This window comes from Muntiacus reevesi, chromosome 2 (genome assembly GCF_963930625.1).
Source record: "Muntiacus reevesi chromosome 2, mMunRee1.1, whole genome shotgun sequence".
Lineage (NCBI taxonomy): Eukaryota > Metazoa > Chordata > Mammalia > Artiodactyla > Cervidae > Muntiacus > Muntiacus reevesi.
In genome coordinates, this window is record NC_089250.1 from 257,617,582 (window position 1) to 257,632,369 (window position 14,788).

Sequence of the window (14,788 nt, forward strand, 5' to 3'; positions counted from 1 at the left end):
TTTAGCTGTTGCTCCTTGACCTGTTGTTAGGAGACAGGTAAGGTGGTCTGGCATTCTCATCTCTAAGAATTTTCCAGTTTGTTGTGATCCACACAATCAAAGGTTTTAGCATAGTCAATGAAGCAGGAGTAGATGTTTCCCTGAAATTCCCTTGCTTTTTCTATGATCCAGTGGATGTTGGTAATTTGATCTCTGGTTCCTTTGCCTTTTCAAAATCCAGTTTGGACATCTGGAAGTTCTTGGTTCACATATCTTAAAGCCTAGCTTGAAGGATTTTGAGCATTACTTTGCTAGCATGTTAAAATGAGTGCCACTGTGCAGTAGTTTGAACATTCTTTGGCATTGCCTTTCTTTGGAATTGGAATGAAAACTGACCTTTTCCAGTATTGAGGCCACTGCTGAGTTTTCCAAATTTGCTTGCATATTGAGTGCAGCACTTTAACAGCATCATCTTTTAGGATTTGAAATAGTTCAGCTGGAATTCCATCACCTCCACTAGCTTTGTTAGTAGTAATGCTTAAAGCTCATTTGACTTCACATTCCAAGATGTCTGACTCTAGGTGAGACATCATACCATTGTGGTTATCTGGGTCATGAAGATATTGTTTGTATAGTTCTTCTGTATATTCTTGACACCTCTTCTTAATCTCTTCTGCTTCTGTTAGGTCCTTGTGGTTTCTGTCCTTTGTCATGCCCATATTTGCATGAAATGTTCCTTTGGTATCTCCAATTTTCCTGAAGAGACCTCTAGTCTTTCTCATTCTACTGTTTTTCTCTATTTCTTTGCATTGTTTGCTTAAGAAGGTTTTCTTACCTCTCCTTGCTATTCTCTGGAACTCTGCATTAGTTGGGTATATTTTCCCCCTTTTCCTTTGCCCTTTGCGTCTCTTGTTTTCTCAGCTGTTTGTAAAGCCTCCTCAGACCACCATTTTGCCTTGCTGCATTTCTTTTTCTTTGGGATAATTTTGGTCACTGCCTCTTGTACAATGTTATGAACCTCTGTCTGGAGTTTTTCAGGAACTGTGTCTATCAGATCTAATCCCCTGAATCTACTTGTCACCTCCACTGTATAATCATAAGGGATTTGATTTAGGTCATACCTGAATGGCCTAGTGGTTTTCCCTAGTGTTCTCAACTTAAGCGTGAATTTTGCAATGAGTACCATAAAGACTAATTTTTTTAATTATAAGTGATGCTGGCATGATGAGGTGCCACAGCCCAGGTGGTTAAATTCAGGAGCTCTAGAATCAGATGGACTGGGTTCAAATTCTGGGCTGCTGCTATCATCTATACCACCTTAAAAAAAAAAAAAAAAGTATAAGGCTTATATGCTGTTTTATCAAATGTGAAGAAAGGAAAAGAGAACATGGTTACCAGGAAAAGATGTTGTGGAAGGCAGCGTCCCAGGTTTCACCTCGGAAAGCTTCAGTGCCCAGATGGTAATGCTGCTAGCCATACCTTTCCCTGGCACCAGGGTATGGAGGGGGGCTGGAGACCGCCGGGGAGGAGGCAGTGTCGGGAGCTCTGAAGTACTGTATGAGGAGGAGAGGTAGGAAAAACGTGTCCTTTATAGCAGCTGCCTGAAAAGGAAGATGCTGAGGGGTCTTACGCCCCTGCTGCTCTGGTCTCTCCTCCCCACCTCAGCCCCCCGCCCTCTGCGGCCTCCAGGGCTTCCTGGGCGGACGCCGGTTGCCCCAGGAGCTTCAGGGCTCTCGCCCTCCCGCTACCAGGGGCTCCCTGTGCTGGGGGGATCACAGTGGCTCCAGCCTCCGCCTCCGGAGACAGGGACCGAGAGGGAAGGCGGGGGCTCACAAATGCTGGCTGCCAAGTGAGCCTCCGCTGTCCTCTCCAGGCAGTCTCCACACCCGGAGGGGCCCGTTTGGTAGTAAGCGCCTGTAACCTGGTCAGGAAGGGCCCGAAGCTCAGAGAGTTCAGCCCGGGTTGGGCCGTTGAACCTCGCCTTTGCCTTTTGTTGTCATATCCTCGCGCCCTTGTGCGCGCACTTTCTCTGTTTCCCGTTTTGCCCATTCCTATGATGGCACCCAACATCCGTTGAACAACGAGTGCTTCCGGAGGAGGGGCCGGCGGCTGGACCGTCGGAGGTTCCCCGCCCACTCCAAGGATCCCACGACGTGCAAACTGCGCTTCTCAGCAATCTTGGCACTCGGCCCTCCTGCCCCCAGGCCTCTCCTAAGTCACAGACCATTAGCGTCTTCACAGCCTGGGATCACCCCCTGCCCCCACCAACCCACCCACCTTTCCTTGAGCCTGTACCCCACCTTCGCTCCTGTTCAAATACAGTTCTGCAATTGCAGGTCGTTTTTTCCTTCGCCCCAAGGGGCAATTTCTGATCCCAAACGCTCAGAACGCCTCCCCCCGGAGTCCTTTCCTCCCGGTCCAGGCAGGACTCTCAAAAGAAGCCGGTGCTGTCTCCTGGCAGTTCCAAGGTGTTCAGCCACTCAGAAAAGTTAAGACCCGTTGTTCAGGGTGGAAATTGACTCTCTGATTGCCATCTGAGCATGCAGTCTGCCGGATCAGACTGGGTGCCATCCAGACCCAAAGGAGGCTGAGCTGAGCACCCTAGAAAAGACTAGGAAGGAATAGTGAAGGTAAAGGAAGATTAAACAATGATTGAAGGTCAGGACAACCCAGAAGGGGCCTCATCATAGCCGTGGGAGTGTACCAGTGACATCTACCCTTGGACACAATGAAATTTTAACTTCTTTCCCATGCAGCCCTGGGCTTTCAGGTGGTGCTGGTAGTAAAGAACCCACCTGCCAATGCAGGAGACAGACACTGGTTCAATCCTTGAGTCAAAAAGATTTCCTGGAGGAGGACATGGCAACCTACTCTAGAATTCTTGCCTAGAGAATCCCATGGACAGAGGAGCCTGGAGGGCTGCAGTCCATAGGATCTTGTCAGGTTGGTTTATTTCTCTTCCTCAGCTGTTGTCTCCTAGGTACAAAAACTTGAAGTAATGGACCAAAAGATGTAGAACAATAGACAAGTTATAGCTGAGTTCAACTGAAACAGATTTTTTTATTAGTCTGACATTCCCAAAGGAGTTCTTTTCATTCTTTGTATTGATCGTGCTTGGCTTCCTCCTTTTATACTTCCAGTCTCCTCCTTTTGGTTATGCCCAGTGCAAAGTAGGGCTTGCACCCACCACCAGTCAATGAAAGAGAATGCAAATAGGCATATGCTCAAGGCTGATTGACAATTGTAAGTTATATTACAGCAAGTTGTGTTGTTTATGTCTTCCCATAATTCTGTCTGTTATAATTAAATGTAGAATATTCATGAGCCCTTAATGGACACCTAACTGCCTAAGGTTACTTGTGGAAATCCCTGTGGTCATTTTGTATCCACTGTGTACCTGGGGCACATGTGCAGGAGTTGAAAAGTCTCTGTGGTTATTTTGTGGCACATCTGTGAGCTCTCCTGGGTGTGTCTGGGATGGAGTTTAGAGATCTGTCTTCATCCCTTTCAGCCAGGCCTCCCCTCGTTCCTTATGCCTAACTTCCTAAACTAACAGTCTCAAAGAGACTTTACTGAAGTGGCTCTGTATGCATGCAGTCCTGGGCTTCTGAAGGGAAATTTCCATTCCAACCACCCAGAAGATGTCTTGAGTTATAAAGTGAAAGCATCTTATATGAGCTCATTAATTTCAGGCCTAGCCATCATGCTAGAGGATCCCTGTGTGGTAGGAAATAACCAATAAGCAATCTATAATAAAAACAGAGGTTTTTTTTTTTTTTTTTCAATTGGAGTATAGTTGTTTTAAAATGTTGTGTTAGAAAAAATAAAAAATAAAATGTTGTGTTAGTTTCTGCTATGTAGCAAAGTGAATCAGCTATACATTTATTTCCTCTTTTTCAGATTTCATTTAGATTACCACAGAACATTAAGTAGAGCTCCCTGCGCTCTGCAGTAGGTTCTCATTAGTTATCTATTTTATACAAAGTAGTGTATATATGTCGATTTCAATCTCCCACGCCCCAGTATCCATACATTTGTTCTCTGTGTCTGTGTCTCTATTTCTGCTTTGCAAGCACGTTCATCTATACCATTTTTCTAGATTCCACATATATGTGTTTGTTGTTGTTCAGTTGTTCAGTCATGTCCAACTCTTTGCGACCCCACAGACTGCAGCACACCAGGCTTTCCTGTCCTTCAGCATCTCCTGGAGCTTGCTCAAACTCATGTCCATTGAGTTGGTGGTGCCATCCAATCCAACCATTTGACCTCTGTCATCCCCTTCTCCTTCTGCCTTCTGTCTCTCCCAGCATCAGGGTCTTTTCCAATGAGTTGCCTCTTTGCATCAGTTAGCCAAAGTATTGGAGCTTCAGCATCAGTCCTTCCAATAGGTATTCAGGGTTGATTTCCATAAGATTTGATCTCCTTGCAATCCAAGGAATTCTCAAGAGTCTTCTCCAGCACCACAATTCAGAAGCATCAATTCTTTGCCACTCAGCCTTCTTTATGGTCCAACTCTCACATCTGTACATGGCAACTGGAAAAACCAAGCTTTGACTATATGGACCTTTGTCTGCAAAGTGATGTGTCTGCTTTTTAATACACTGTCTAGGTTTGGCATAGCTTTTCTTCCAAGGAGCAAGTGTCTTTTAATTTCATGGCTGCAATTCCATCTGCAGTGATTTTGGAGCCCAAGAAAATAAAGTCCCTCATTGTTTCCATTGTTTCCCCGTCTATTTGCCATGAAGTGATGGGACCAGATGCCAAGATCTTAGTTTTTTGAATGTTGAGTTTTAAGCCAGGTTTTTCACTCTCTTCTTTCACCTTCATCAAGAGGCTTTTTAGTTCCTCTTCACTTTCTGCCATAAGGGTGGTGTCATCTGCTTATCTGAGGTTATTGATATTTCTCCCAGCGATCTTGATTCCAGCTCATGCTTCATCCAGCCCTGCATTTTGCATGATGTACTCTGAATATAAATAAGCAGGGTGGCAGTATACAGCCCTGATATACTCCTTCCCAATTTTGAACCAGTCCATTGTTCCATGCCCAGACCTAATATTATTGCAGAATATTTATTCTGCACAAATAATAGCTAACCCATGTTAAGAAGTTATTCTGTCCTAGTGTTCTAACTGAATTTTCTTATTCTTCAAGGAAACCATATATAGTAGCTGATATTCTTAAAAATCCCTATTTTAATGATGAGAAAACTGAGCCACTGAGATGTTTGTAAATGCCAGATGAATATTGTTTATATTTTCCTTCTCCCATGGCTTAATTTTATCCTGAAGCCACAAAGCAAGTTCTGGTTTGGGTGACATGGTCTCTTTTTTCAATTAGAATGTAGGAATGGAGAAAGGAGAATCTGTTCACAGCAGAACTGTGCATCCTAGTTTATATTCAGACAAGCAGGTTCAATCCAATGGAGTAGGAAATGGCAACCCACTCCAGAATTCTTGTCTGGGAAAACTTATAGCCAGAGGAGCCTGGTGGGCTATAGTCCATGGGTCCCAAAGAGTCAGACATGACTGAGTGACTAATATATTACACTTATCCTAAAGGCTATTATTTAGTTTAATGAGATAACATATCTGGCCCAAGTTTCCAGTCAACTTTTATGTACAAATTCAGTGCTTATCTTTATTGGCCATCCGAGTGACCTGATTTTGGTCAAAATACCCTTATGGGCTTATCACATAGCATGACAATATTTTTTTTAATGTAAACTTAAAAAAAAAAAAAACTCTTTTGTTTTACTTGAAGTATAGTTGATTTATAATGCTTCAGGTATACAGCAAAATGTTTCAGTTAGACACATATATATCTAGTTGTTTTCCAGATTCTTTTCCATTATAGGTTATTAGAAGATATTGAATTTGGTTCTCTGTACTATACTCCTTGTTGTTAAAGGTAAATGTTTCTGTCTGGAATACATCACAGGAGGTGATATGTAATTTTAAGAAGACATCTGGTTGTGTTCATTGTTACAATTGACCACAGGAATAGAATGAAAACAGTCCATGCCTGCATTATTTCAAATAACTTTTCTCCCTGTGACTAAAGAGTAATCTATGTTTTTACTTTGTTGTCAAGGAGTATTCATTTCTTTAGCAACTTGTTATAATGATTTTAACAATGACTGTTAATCCTCATCAGAAAAAAATATCATTATTTATAGTAAGATATTCTGTTACTATTGTTTTTTCTATTCCTACTTCTTGGGCTTCCCTGGTGGCTCAGCAGTAAAGAATCCATCTGCAATGCAGGAGATGCAAGAGATGTGGATTCAATTGCTGGGTGGGGAAGATCCCCTAAAGAAGGGCATGGGAACCCACTCTAGTATTCTTGCCTGGAGAATCCCCACAGAGGAGCCTGGCGGGATACAGTCCACTCGGTTGCAAACAGTAAGACACCACTGAAGCAACTGAGAAAACACACACTTTCTGTTATAATTGTTTCTTCTGTAACTATTTCCTGTCTCTTAAACTAGCACTTTTTGGCTATCTTGAAAACATGGGTACCAGTGAAAAGCAGAAGAGAAAGTATTTGATTCTTTACTAGTAGTTAAATACTAAGTATGAGGCTATTCAATAGTGAAAAGGATTAAAAATTACTTTTTCTATCCTTTTACAGAAGTTATCATGGATTCATCTCTTATTCTCAGATTAAGAATGTATGATTCAAAATAATCATGTGTGCTCCTTTTGTTATTGCATTTGCCACAGAGAGCTCCATGTTGTCTTCTCTGATTCTTGGCCAAAGCCATGAATCTTTGAAATTTTCCATACTTCCTCAGGCTCACCTTGTATTTTCCCTGCCTCATTCCAGAAACTGTTTATTTTTTTTCAAGGATTCCCTATTTCATTTTAATGGATTATCAGTTAATTATTTGTTAATAGTGTGTTTTAATAATATCCTAATTCATTTCTTCAGTCTAGGTATTTGTTTTTGTTTTTGTAATCAGTTGCTACTTTGTGCTAGAGGGTTATCTGTCCACTCAGTGCTGAATGAAACAGGGGTTGGACTTGGTCTTGGGAAGTATATTAGCTGTCTACCACTATGTGAAAAACTACCAGAAACTAGTAGCTTAAAACTATACTCACTTATTACCACATAGTTCTGTAGGTCAGAAGTTCAGCATGCGATGGCTAAACAAAGTACCAGCTGTGGCTGCAGTTCCTTAGCACATGGAGTCCTCTTTCAACCTCTTTCTGGTTATTGGCAGAATTTCTTTTCTCATGCTTTCCATGTGGCCCCCTCTGTCTTCAAGCCAGCAGATGGCAAAGTCTCATCCCCTCAGTTTAAATGTCTCTAATTCCCCTTCTTTCCTGAGACAAGAGAAAGCTCTTTGAAGGGCTTTCCCAGAGAATCCAGGATAATCACTTTGTGATATATCAGCTAATGGGATAAACTTGATTATATACCTTTTGCCATGTGATGCAGTATCTCCATAGGCATGATGAAAGCAAAGGTCATGAAAGCCTTAATACTATCTACTAGAGGGAGGTTTGGGGGAAATAAAAATCATAACAAAGAGAAATAATTGTGCAATTGAAACAGGTAGGAATGACAAGAATGAAAACATTACAACAGAAAAGAAAAGCATGGACATCCTTAGACAAGGTTAGCAGTTTTCGGTATTCCTGATGAAGTGATGCTTTACCTTAAACCATCCCTGGGTCAGGAAGATCCCCTGAAGGAGGAACTGGCAACCCACTCCAGTATTCTTGTCTGGAGAATCCCATGGACAGAGGAGCCTGGCAGGTTACAGCCCATGGGATCGTGTTAACAGTTGGACACAACTTAGCGACTAAACCACCACCACCATATATAGGATGAGAAAGATCCAGTCTGAAAACAGCATGTGCCAAAGGATTTGGAGGAGTTGATGCCACCTGCAGATGGAGATGAGAAAATTTGTGACACATTCCAGGTGCTCAAAGGGGCAAGTGAGGTAAATAGGGAACAAAGGGAATTATGACTTGATATGAGGCCTGATTAGGTAAACAGGGACCATATTATTAATGGAAAGATATGTGCATTCTCTTCTAAGTGTAAAGTATAAAAGGAGGTGGGGAATGAAATTTCATCTATACAAGAAACATGTTTGAAATGTTAAAAAAAATATTAGTTCCCAGGAATGTTCCTTGTGTGTTTTGATTCATGGAGTCTGTGATGGTGCTTGAGTATCAGTTTTTTAACAGGCTCTTCAGAGATTCTCATCCATATCTAAGTATCAGAAATGAAACCTTTGTTGCTAATAACCAGCCTTTCTATTTTTACATACTCTCATTCTTCATTCCTCTTTGACCTTTTTTAAAATTTTCATAACAGTATTTTAGTATTATCTAGGTTACTTATTTATAATGGATACTCTTTTCAATTTGTTCACTCCATTGAAATCCAATTTTTCTCCTATAGGAAAATATAATATTTGGGAATTTTTTGTTTTCTTTCAGATTTTTCCATTGAAGGATGAAATAATCAGCTATAAAGAAATTCTCACCTATGAAAAAAATGTGCAACTTTTGCTCTGCATCAGAGAAATTTTAATAGAGAGAAATGAAGTGAATGTCAGGAATATGGGGGGAGTTTTTGTCAAGTCTCAAAGCATGTTCAACATGAGAGAACATGTTCTAGTGGAAAAACCTAACAGTGTAAAGAATGTGGAGAGAACTTTAGCAACAGACATCAGCTCACTGTACATCAGAGGTTGCATGTTGGTGAGAAATCCTAAAAATGTAAGGAATGTGGAAAAGCCTTTATTAGAGGCTCAGCCTTTGTTAAGCATGGAAGAACTCATACTGGTGAGAAACCAAATGCATGTAAGGCATGTGAGACGACCTTTAGCAGTTGCCATCAATTTACTGTGCACCAGATTCTGTGTACTAGTGAGAAACCCTGTGAATGTAGGGAATGTGGAAAAGCTTTTTATAGTAGCTCATACCTTGTTCAATATCAAAGAACCCATAACTGTGAGAAGCCCTATGAATGTAAAGAATGAAAGGAAAACTTTCATAGTGCATGGAAAGCTTATTTGGCATCAGAGTATTCAAACTGGTGAAAAACCTTTTGTCTGTAAAGAATGTGGAAAGGCCTTTAGTACCTTCTTATACCTTGTTCAACATCAGGGAATTCATCTTGTGAAAAACCCTATAAATGTAAAGAATGTGGGAACACCTTTAGCACTAACTCCCCCCCTTATTAAACATCAGAGAATTCATACAGGTGAGAAACCCTATGAGTAAGGAATGTGGGAAGGCCTTTACTGTGTATGGACAGCTTACTTCACATCAGAGTATTCACACTGGTGAGAAACCCTTTGAATGCAAGGAATGTGGAAAGGCCTTTAGACTTAGTTCATTTCTTAATGTACATCAGGGAATTCATGCAGGGGTTAAGCCCTATGAATGCAAAGAATGTGGAAAAGCCTTTAGTCAAGCCTCATACCTTGTTCAACATGAAAGGCTTTATACAGGTGAGAAACCCTATGAGTGTAAGGAGGGTGGTAACGACTTTGGTACTGGCTTATAGCTGGTTCAGCATCAGAGAATTCATACTGGTGAGAATCTCTACGAATGTCAGGTGTGTGGCAAGGTTTTTATTAGTTGCTGTCAACTTACTGTACATTAGAGGGTTCATACTAGTGAGAAATCCTCTGAGTGTAAGGAATGTGGAAAGGCCTTTAGAGTACATGTATATCTTATACAACAACAGAAAATTCACACTGATGTGAAACCCTATGAATGTAAAACATGTGCAAAGCTTTTAGTCATGCCCCATACATCGTACAACATGGGAGAATCCATACTGGTGAGAAACCCTATGAGTATAAGGAATGTGGAAAGGCCGTTAGTTCTGGCTCTTACCTTGTTCAACATCAGAGAATTCATAGTGGTGAGAAATGTTATGAATGTAACAAATGTGACAAAGCCTTTACTGTGCATGGACAACTTATTGGACATCAGAGCGTTCATACAGGTGAGAAACCCTTTGAATGTAAGGAATGTGGAAAGACCTTTAAACTTAATTCATTCCTTACTGAACATCAGAGGATACACACTGTTGAAAAACCTTTTAAATGTAAAAAATGCAGGAAGGCATTTAGACATAAAGGCCTTAAAGCACATCAGAGAAACCACATGGCTGTCAATCCCTAAGAATTTAAGGAATTTAGAAAGTTCTTTATGTATGGCTCAAATGTTGTTTAGCATCAGAGAATTTGTGCTGGTGAGAATCTTTTGAATATAAAATATGTTGGTAGGCTTTTAGAAAATATTCTTATCTTTTATTAGAGAATTCATGATATATAATTCAGAAAACATAAGAAAGCCTTCACTTGTCATTCCTGTGTTCAGATTATCAGAATATCATCATCATACTGGTGGCCAATTCAGAGAAAGTGGGAAACATTATTAATGCTCCTAATATTGACAGCATTTATGACATGTTCTAATATGATTGAATAAGTGAATTAAAAAGCCTTCCAGTTGCTTTTAAATCATTTGGAACATCAGATAATTCATCCTAATTTTTAAAAACCAGTTGGAGAAGACTCTTGAGAGTCCCTTGGACTGCAAGAAGATCCAACCAGTCCATCCTAAAGGAAATCAGTCCTGAATATTCATTGGAAGGACTGATGCTGGAGCCGGAACTCCAATACTTTGGCCACCTGATGCGAAGAGCTGACTCACTGGAAAAAACCCTGATGCTGGGAAAAATTGAGGCAGAAGAGGACAACAGAGGATGAGATGGTTGGATGGCATCACTGACTCTATGGACATGAGTCTGGGAGCTGACAATAGACAGAGAAGCCTGGCATGCTGCAGTCCTTGGGGTCACAAAGAGTTGGATACAACTGAATGACTGAACTGAACTGAACTGAATATGATACATGATAGAAAGCCTTTAGCCATGTCACACATATTAACTCTCATCATTGTCATTCCACATCTAACAACCTATTTGATACCAGGCACCATAGTTTTCATCTCAGGGCATTGTTTTAAGATGGTGATGATAATAGAATTTACATACTTGTAAAAATGTATTTTCAATATTTATTAGTTTTATTATTATTGTAGTTTTTAACTGGTAGTGAAATTTTGAGAGTAAAACCCTACAGGTGTAATTAATTTAGAAATGCCTGTCCCTCCATGCATCCATTTCAGAATGTTAGATAAATCTTCCTGGATAATACTTTGTAGAAAGAAAGAAACATGAGACAACATTAATTTAGAACTTACCTCTTAAGTTGAATCAAGCAATTCATGAAAGACACCCAGGCTTTTAATGTGTGTAAAGTTGTTGAGAATAGCTTATAGTCTGCATTCTTTGTTCAAAATTTAGGATATGATGGAAATTAATAGTACAAAGGAAAACTAAACTGTCCACTTGGAAATTTCTTTTGCAACTTTTTTTAAATGAAAATTTCAACATAGAGAAAAGTAGAAGGAATAGTGAAATTGCTGACATAGTTGGTAACATTTTATTTTATTTCTATCCCCTTTTCTATTTGTATGTAGTTATTTCTGCATGTAAGAGGAAGCTGTAGACTTTGCCCCTGAATATTAATCTTTTGCACTTAAACCCCACCTTTTTCTTGAAGGAAGTTGTTTACCAAATGCCTCACTTTCTATATTTGCTTCCTCACACTGTCATTTAATTTGTTCCTCAACTCCAGGATTTTTCTATATTGTAAGTTAAAAAGATTTCACTGGATTCTGAAGAACACTTCCAAGGTAATACTGCATGTATTTGCAAACACCTAATATCAGAGTTTTCCATAATTAGTAATACTAATTGCTAAATTACTAATAGTAATCAGTAAAACTAATTGGAATTGGTAGAGGTAATCACTGCTGGAGTTTTCTATCATACAGTTCCTGTTTTGTAACTAGTGGTCTGAATAGGGATATTATTAACATCTCCATTTGGGAAGGGATCACATGTAATGTATAAATTTGAAATTGTATTCATTGTATTACAATACAATAAATAGTATTGTAATACAATACAATAAATACAATATACAATAAATTTTGAAATTGTAGCCTATTCAGGAAAGAATAATAAAAAGATACCTATGTATCAGAACTTTTGCTATGAAGAAAGAACTGTAATTGAAACATTAATTTTAAAATAACAAAATTAATTAGAAAAATAATGCCTACAGGAAACCAGGATTAAAAGCCAGAATTTGATAGTTCACTTCTTTAACCCTACCACTTGTGCAATAATTATCACAGTGTATGCAATCAATATATCTGTTAAAATAAGGAATATTCATTTATTCTAGGGCCATTTCTTGAAGAGATTGCCTTTCTCCATTGAGTTGCTTTGTTCAAAATCAGCAAAATACATAAATAAACTTGTATTTCTGAAAACTCCCCAATGCCATGGTACCATGTGTCTCTTGTTCTTCTAGTACCAAATTGCTGCTCATCTCAAATTGCTTTGCTGAAGGTCCTTTTCATTTACACATTTTTAAATCAGCTTGTCAATTTCTATAGGGCAAAATGAATTTGAGGATTATAATATGGAATGCATTGAATCTATAGATCAATATGGAGGTTCATATGTTAACACTGTTGGATCCACAAGTCCATAAACATATATATATATATATCCTTTAATTTAGGCCTTTAATTTTTCTTAGCAATGTCTTATAATATTCAGTGTTCAGGTTTTCTACATATTTTGTTAAACTTAGACTTAAGTATGTCATAATTTTTAATATTATGATAAATTATATTACTGAATAACTGGAAAATTATATATATAATTTTCCTGCATATTGACTTTCTTTCCTATGATATCATTAGAGTTCTAATAGGTTTTTTAGACTTCTTAGAATTTTCTGCATACAAAACCATGTCATTTGTGAATAAAGATACTTTTACTACTTCCTGTCTAGTCTGAATTTCCTTCTCACTGCATTTCCTAGGGCATTTAGTATAATGTAGAATAGAAGGGATGAGCATGGACATCTTGGCTCTTGTCTAATCTTAGGAAGAAAACATATAGTTCTTTACCATTAAATATAATCTTAGCTTTTGATCTTTCATCTATGTCATTTACCAAGGTGAAAGATTGCCCTTTGATCACCAAAGTGAACTGCTTTCGGGAATTCCCTTGTGGTCGAGTGGTGAAGACTCCAAGCTCTCACTGCTGAGGGCTCGGATTCAATTCCCTAGTTGAGGAATTAAGATCCCACAAACCTCTGGACCAAAACCACTGAACCCACACCCTCTAGAGCCCATGCACTGCAAGAAGAGAAAGCCCTAGCACCACAACAAAGATGAGCGCAGCCAAAAAGAAAAAGAAATCACAGTCAAAACAGAGATGAAGAACCTTGAAAGAAATGATCGAGAAGTGACTTGTCACATTCAAAAGATACACAGTAAGATTATACACAAGAGTTTTTTCATCAGAAGACTTGGCAGCCTGAAGGCAATGGGCATGTTATGTTCAAATTGCTGAAGGAAAGAAACCTGTTAATTGAGAATCTTATATCTGGCAAAATTGTCTTTCAGAAGGGAGTGAAGATTAATAAATTCCTAAATTTAAAAAAGCTAAGGAAAAAAAAAAAGCTAAGGGAGTTTGTTACCACTAGACATGCCTAGCAAGAAATGCTGAAGGGAGTCCTTCAGGTTGAGATAAAGGCACATTAGAATAACTCAAAGCTATATGTAGAAATACTGGTAAAGGTACATACCTTGGCAATTTTTAAAACTACTATTATTGTAACTTTGGTCTGTAACTCCAGTTAAAAATTTGTACATTTGAGAAACTAATACATTAAAAAGAACAATTATTAGTCTATGTTTTTGGATATACAAAATATAAAGATGTAATTTTGTGACATCGGTAATTGAAAAGGTTGGAGATGGAACTGTATAGAAGCAGAGTTCTTATATGTTATTGAAGTTAGGCTGGTATTCAAATTGTAGTGTTATAACTTTAGGATGGTAACCACACGATAACTACAAAGAAGATAGCTATAGAATATATGTAAAAGGAAATGAGGGAATTAAAATAATTCACATTAAAATTTAAAATGATAGTCATACAAGAAATGAGGGACAAAAAAAAGCTATATGGACTATAGAAAACTAATAGCAAATGACAGAAGTAAAACCTTCCTTATCAGTAATTACTTTAAATGTAAATGATTAAACTATCCAATCAAAAGATAGAGATTGACAGAATGGACTTTTTAAAAGTGAACCAACTATAGTACATTGAGAGTGAAAGGATGGAAAAACATATTCCAAGCAAATGATAACTAAAGAGAGTAAGAATGGCTATACTTGTAGCAAACAAAACAGACTTTATAGGGAGAAAAAGGTCACAAAAGCCAAAGGAGATTTCACATGGCAATAAAAGGTTCTACACAGCAAGAAGATATAACAATTATAAACACTTAAGCACCTAATAACACATCAAGAAAATATACAAAGCAAAAAATGGCAGAATCAAAAGAGTTCGACAATAATACTTGGAGACTTGAATACCTACTCTCAGTAACGGATAGAACAACCAGACAAAAGTAATCAATAAAGAAACAGAAGACTTGATGACACAATAAACCAATTAACTCTAGTAGAAATGTACATTAAGTTGTACTGAACAACAGCAGAAAACACATTCTTCTCAAGTGCACATAGGACAACTCCATAATAGATCATGTTATGCCACAAATTAAGGCTTAATTGATCTTCAAAGGTAAATATCATACAAAGTGTCTTCTCCAATCTCAACCAGATGATGGTAGAAAATAATAAAAGGCAAACTGAAAAATTCACAAAT

General features: G+C 38.4%; 1 protein-coding gene across 2 annotated transcripts in view; it reads right to left on the reverse strand.

Annotated features, from left to right (window-relative positions):
* ZNF792 (zinc finger protein 792) overlaps nucleotides 1-14,788 on the reverse strand; it is a 43,230-nt gene that overhangs the window by 10,379 nt on the left and 18,063 nt on the right. Inside the window, exon 4 of one of the 2 annotated variants that reach the window (XM_065925843.1) lies at nucleotides 1,375-1,532. The exons of the other annotated variant lie outside the window; for it this stretch is intronic. Within the exon in view, the coding sequence (XP_065781915.1) occupies nucleotides 1,426-1,532 (107 nt within the window). The 3' untranslated portion in view covers nucleotides 1,375-1,425. The remainder of the gene's footprint in view (nucleotides 1-1,374; nucleotides 1,533-14,788) is intronic. 2 annotated transcript variants of the gene reach the window in all.